The following is a 6,167-nucleotide window of genomic DNA, read 5'->3' on the forward strand; positions in this document are numbered from 1 at the left end:
ATGCACTATAAAAGCTGTTTAATATTGTACATATGTCAGGATTTTGAATAAAAATATTTAAAAATATTTCATGAATTCACACCGGACGTCAAAGGTTTATTTTTTTTTTTTTTAAAGCTTGGACAGTGGACAGGAAATGGTCCTTTCAAAATAAGACGGACAGAGGAACACATCTCTGTGTTCCTTGAGGAAATACAGTTTAAAATATAAACAAAGAGTTTTTTTTATTTATAGCTGCAGTTCACCGCATGGCCACTTGAGGGCGGGCTCCATTTCAACAGACCTCCAGCCTTACAGCAGAAATAAACACGTCAGCCTGCTCTTTTGATAATTTAATGAGATTTCTGTTTTATTGATTATTAACCCTTAACATATTTAGATGTAAACCGGAGCTAACGGGTGATGGTTGTTCTTCCATGTTTCTTTTACAGCCTGTGAGTGTGTGGATGGAAGGAATGAATGATGATCAGAATGAAAACATGGCTCCTCCCCCAGCTTCAGCTGCTGTTCTGCTTTGCATGCGACATTTTCATACTGATGTGAGATAATCCCACAGCGGCCGTTAACCAGCCTCTTCTCCGCCTGTCGCTGTGGACTCTGCAGCCATGGCGGTGAAGAATGGATCAGCTCAGCAGGAGGAAGAAGAGGAGACTCTGGAGACATCCGACCAAAGTAACTCCTGTTTCTTTCTTTGTGTTCACGCCGGCGTTCATCCTTTTAAGATCGATTTTTAATTAAAGGCACCTTTTCACCTCCAACTGAGATCGAGTGCTTTAAAGTGGATTCATGGAGAGCTCGGTGATTTCAGTGTTGACTGGAGTCAAGTGTGTGTTAGAAAAACACTTTTTATGCTCGCTGATAATTCAATTAATGAGGTTTTCCTCCTAAAATAAGCTAAAAAATAATATTCTCATTGTTTCTTTTCTTTTGGACAGAATTCAGTTTCACAGCCCCATGTGATGTCATAAGGGGATTAGCCCCGCCCCCTCCAGCTGGATACACTCCTGTGTTTCTGGGGGTGTTTGAGTGTCAAATAGTCAGATCTACTTAAAGTAACACTGTCATTTGTATAAAAAAAAACCACACAAAATAAAGGATGAAGGGGGCGTGGCCAGTTGTTGCTCATTAGCATTTAAAGGGACAGATGCTGAAGCAGCTTGTTTGGCAGGTGTGGGAGGTGTTTGAGGTTTGAACGTCAGGTTTAAAGATGATGTTTGCCTGTTTTTCAGGTCGGAGCAGACAGCTGGTTCATTACTTTTCTCTGCTCTGCTTCCTGCTCACCATCATCACGCTGCTGCAGACTCTCTGCTGTGAGTACTTCATGTTACCAATCAACAGAGACAGTGAGCAGAGCTAGCTTCATACCAGGCTGAGCTATGAATGTTCAGAGAAGACCTAAACAGCTGATTCATCAGCAGAGAGTCAGAGCTCACAGCCTGCAGCAGGGACAGGATCCTGGGCCTAACCAACCAGACCCCTGTCCTCCATCCGCTGCACCGAGGAGCTCCGTCCTTGACAGTGTCACTCCTGTGTAGATGGGGTTAGACACAGACTCGTCTGTATCAGGGATCTGGTCTACAGGCAGCAAGCTCATTCTGATTGTTGCTAGGTTACAAAAACCCAAAGTCCCATTTATCAGGATGAGCTCTGAGAGAACGAACTCCCCTCTGTCGCTCCGCTCTGTTTTCTTGCTTCCCTGTATCCATGGAAACGGTCGATGGGAGGTTGTGTACGTACTTTTTTTTGTCTCTTTGACATTGCAGTGGTCCAGCTCACCTTGGGGTCTCAGTCTCAGTCGACTCTGCAGCAGAACAAGCTGAGAAACGTGACGGACAGACTTGAGAAGCTGAGGCGCTCCTATCAGCTGCTGTTCTCCCAGTATCCTGCTCTGAAGCAGTACTGCACCGTCAGCAACTCCACCGCTGCCGGTGAGTCTGCAGCACTTCCAGACTGTGAACAGGCAGTTTATGAGCTAGAACTGCATCCTCAAAACTGGCTGTGTTGCACCTAAACACACATTACCCTCTTCAAAGTGGTGTTTACTGAAGAAGTTACACAAGTTTTTACACTTTTATTTTGAAAAAGCACGTATGAAAAGTGACTTCCTGTCTGCAGACTGGGATGTCACTGGTACAGCATTAATGATGTGACACTCTCTCTCTCTCACCCACACTCACACACACACACACACACTCACTCTCTCTCTCACACACACACACACACACACACACACTCTCTCTCTCTCTCTCACACACACACACACACACTCTCTCTCTCTCTCTCACACACACACACTCTCTCTCTCACACACACACACACACACACACTCTCTCTCTCTCTCTCACACACACACACTCTCTCTCTCACACACACTCACACACACACTCTCTCTCTCTCACACACACACACACACACTCTCTCTCTCTCTCACACACACTCACACACACTCTTTGTTTCAGAGGTGCAGTGCCGGCCGTGTCTGAGCGGCTGGACGCCTCGGGGAGAGAAATGTTTCTTCTTCAGTCAGGACAGAGCCGACTGGATCAGCAGCCAGTACCACTGCATGACACTGGGGGGCGCTGTGGCTACAGTCAGGAGTGAGGAGGAGCAGGTGAACACACACACACACAGACACACACAGACTCCACCTGATTCATGATCAGTGGAAACTGTTGCATGTGTTTATGTGTCTCAACCTGCTGTTGCTTGGTTGTAAACATCTGAGACTTCCTGATATATTAGCTGTTAGGACACACACACACACACACAGACACACACACACACACACACACACACACACACCGTCAGGGTGAGGAGTTAAGAATAGAGTTAAGACTTGGATGAAATATGTAGACGCCTGCAGGAGCGGCCTCCGCTCGGGGTCACCTCAGGTTTTATCTTTCACTAACCCTAACCCTTCTGAGGAAGAGGAGAAGCAACATTTCAGCACTGACATCGTCTTCCTCAGGTGTTCCTGTGGACGGAGGCCCAGAGTCGGAGCCACGGGGACTCGTACTGGCTCGGCCTGAGGAGCAGCGTCGGGGTCAGCGAGGGCTGGAGGTGGAGCGACGGCTCGCTGGTGGAGAAAGGACCACAGTGAGTGATGAAGAGGAGGGTGAAAGTCAAAGTGACAGGATGACGGGATTGATTACAGGGCAGCTGTTTTATGATGATGTGTTTCCATATGGAGGGATTGTGGTTGCCATGGTGACAGATGAAGGTTTTTTTGTTTTTTTTTTCCTGCAGGTTTTGGGAGCGTGTGCCAGATGAAGCAGCCAACAGTCAGGAGCTGTGTGGGCGACTCACCCCAAGAGGCGACTACAGGAGGAGCTGGTTCGCCTCCAGATGTTCCAGCCAGATGAGGAGGATCTGTGAGAGGAGGCAGGCTGCTCTGCAGTGAGGGGAGAGGAGACGGCAGACCAGTACATTCACCTCGTCCGTTTACTTTCAAATGACTCATTAGGAACGTGTATTTAACTCTCACACTGTTTTTTTTATTTTAATAAAAAATATTATAATTAATTATAATAAATAATTATTATATTATAATTTATTATAATAAATAATTATTATATTATAGTTAATTATAATAAATTATAATAATACATTTTAATAAATAATTATAATTATTTTTTTATTTTTTTGTAATTTTGTTTATCTCATAAAAGGTATTTTAGATGAATAATTCTGCTTGAATTACTTGATGTCTGGTCATGTCTGTGTCAAACTACAGTTCAAATTAATTTTAATTTATTTAATCAAATAATGTGATATGTAACATCTTTATGTTTTTCAGATTAAAATCAACTGATCTGAATTATTTTAATCTTCAGAAATCCTCCTCGTTTCCTCAGCTGTCGTTTTACCCTGTAGTTGCACCTCATCGGTTTGTCCAGCAGGTGGCAGTGCTGCCCTTTTTTCCAGAAGAAGAGACGGCGCCATGTTTGTTTTCCCAGCATCCTTTGGGGCGGAGCAGCTCGTTGGAGGATTCAGAGTGTTTGGATTCTAACGGAGTTCATCAGTGGAAGGTAAACGAGTTTTTAATCAATAAAACGAATTCCTGCTTCACTAACGCGTCTTTAATACGTGTCTTAAATCGACTAACTTCAGTTATTTATGTGTTTATCTCCAGAAACGCGGGTTAAAGCCGGTGACGGGGCTTAACTTGGCTAAATTTATCTTCACAGATTAACCTCCAGGAACCTATTTATCATCGTAACCGATGGTTTTGTTAAATAACATTTATTTTTTTCTACACGCACAAGATTAGCACGTTTAGAATAATCCGCTAATCTGCAGATAATGTTACTGAAACGGCTTCAAATCGTGTTACATCGTTCGTGTTTGTTTATTAATGGCGGCCTCCATTTTGAAAAGTGCTGTTTTTAGTTTGTCCTCTGTTGTTGCCAAACACACGAATCCCTGAGCACATCCGAACATCACATATTAATCTGTGTGATCCTTTGGTAAATTCGGCAGAGAAAAGAGTCATTTGTAGAGAAGCTAAACCTAAAATAATCCAAGAAAAGCATCAAGTTTGGACAGTGCTGAAGGATTTCAATGTGGTTCTAGTTCTGGTTCTGGTTTCTGTGGGCATGGCAGCAAGCCAGATCTGACACCTGATACAGATCTAATCTGAGAGATTGAGTTTAATCTCTCACTCTGTGTGCAGAACTGTGAAGATGTCTGAAGCCGTGGAGGAGAAGCTGAAGAACTACAGGACGGCTCCGTTCGACGCCCGTTTCCCCAACACCAACCAGACCCGCAACTGCTTCCAGAACTACCTGGGTAAATAATCCGGCCTGCAGCTCATGACTGCAGCGCTGAGCGGCGTCCTGTGTCTCATGTGTGTGTGTGTGTGTGTGTGGTGTTCTCCCTCGCCTCAGGGCGACACAGGGACGCTCCCTCGCTTCCTCTCACTCTGAATTCGACCTGAACGTTTAACCCGAGCCGAACCCGAGGTAAAGATGGAAGAAGGAACATGTTTGCTCAAAAGCTTCGCCATCATTCTCACAATCGCCGCTTCTGTGTGTTCACGCTTATTCACCCGAGAGCGGAATGTGCTCGTTTGCTTTCTACTCATCTCATAATTCAAGTTTTAATTTAAAATAGTCATAATTTGGTGAGACGAACAGTCACATCTGTGTTGATCCGCACGTGGAGTCAGCATAATTTCAGCTGTAATCTCAGACATCAGGACAGTTTTCAGACGATTCAAAGGTCAGTATAACGTTGCTCTAAGTGCACGTCCTGTTTATTTTAAATGCCTGCATGTCATCATGAATCGTGGCCGTCCACAGATCAACGCTGCCTTGCTGCTGATTTTCAAAGTAAAAGTCGCCACAGATCTGAATGAAAAGTCATGATAAACATGTGACTCTGTGGAGCTGTGAGCGGCTCTGACGGCGCTCTCTGCTCTCCACAGACTTCCACAGGTGTAACAAAGCTCTGTCGGGCAAAGACCAGGACACGGCTCCCTGCCAGTGGTACCAGAGGGTCTACAAGAGCCTCTGCCCCATGAGCTGGGTACGTACAGTGGATACAGCACCAGTGTGAGACAAACTGCACTGATGTTTAAGCCATTTTTCACGTTTAATGATGATTAATGTGTTATTGGAGCATTTAAATATCGAGCTTTAAGCCTGTTAACACATGCTTCTCCATTCTTTCCTGCAGGTCCAGAAATGGGACGATCAGCTGGAGGCGGGAAACTTCCCCGGAAAGATTTAAATTCCCACATTCCTCGTTTTTCTTTCCTTTTTCTCATCTTAACGTGACTCGTTCAGGTATTTCTGTACAGAAGCAACAAATAAATCTAATGTTACAATGAACCGTGTTGTACCTGGACTGATTTCTGAATAGCTGAAAAATATTATTATACATTTATGTACAGCAGCATTTGTGGAGCTTTTACTTTGAAAAGCTCAGAGTCTCCATCATGGACGTAGCACGTTAAATATTAATGCTTCTCTTTAATAAGAGAGGGCGCCGTTATCGCATTGGCAGCCTGACAAGACATAAAGATCAGGTCCCGATGGACCGTAATGGGTTAAGGTCACATAAACACAGACTTAAATGTCAAATGACTTGAACATGTGAAGATAGTATTGTTAAATTTATGTGTTTTTTTGTTTAAAAAGGTAAAAAAACTGCAGAAAAAGTGAAGT

The 6,167-nt window shown here is 44.1% G+C and overlaps 1 protein-coding gene across 1 annotated transcript; it reads left to right on the forward strand.

Annotated features, from left to right (window-relative positions):
- The first annotated feature begins 3,887 nt into the window (after positions 1-3,887).
- Positions 3,888-5,831, forward strand: LOC114450227 (cytochrome c oxidase subunit 6B1-like). Its single transcript, XM_028428243.1, has 4 exons — positions 3,888-4,028; positions 4,673-4,788; positions 5,426-5,526; positions 5,677-5,831. The coding sequence occupies exons 2-4, from the start codon at positions 4,683-4,685 to the stop codon at positions 5,728-5,730; spliced, it is 261 nt and encodes an 86-aa protein (XP_028284044.1). The 5' UTR covers positions 3,888-4,028; positions 4,673-4,682; the 3' UTR covers positions 5,731-5,831.
- The last annotated feature ends 336 nt before the right edge of the window (positions 5,832-6,167 follow it).

The sequence above is a fragment of the Parambassis ranga genome, chromosome 2 (assembly GCF_900634625.1).
Source record: "Parambassis ranga chromosome 2, fParRan2.1, whole genome shotgun sequence".
Classification (NCBI taxonomy): Eukaryota; Metazoa; Chordata; class Actinopteri; family Ambassidae; genus Parambassis; species Parambassis ranga.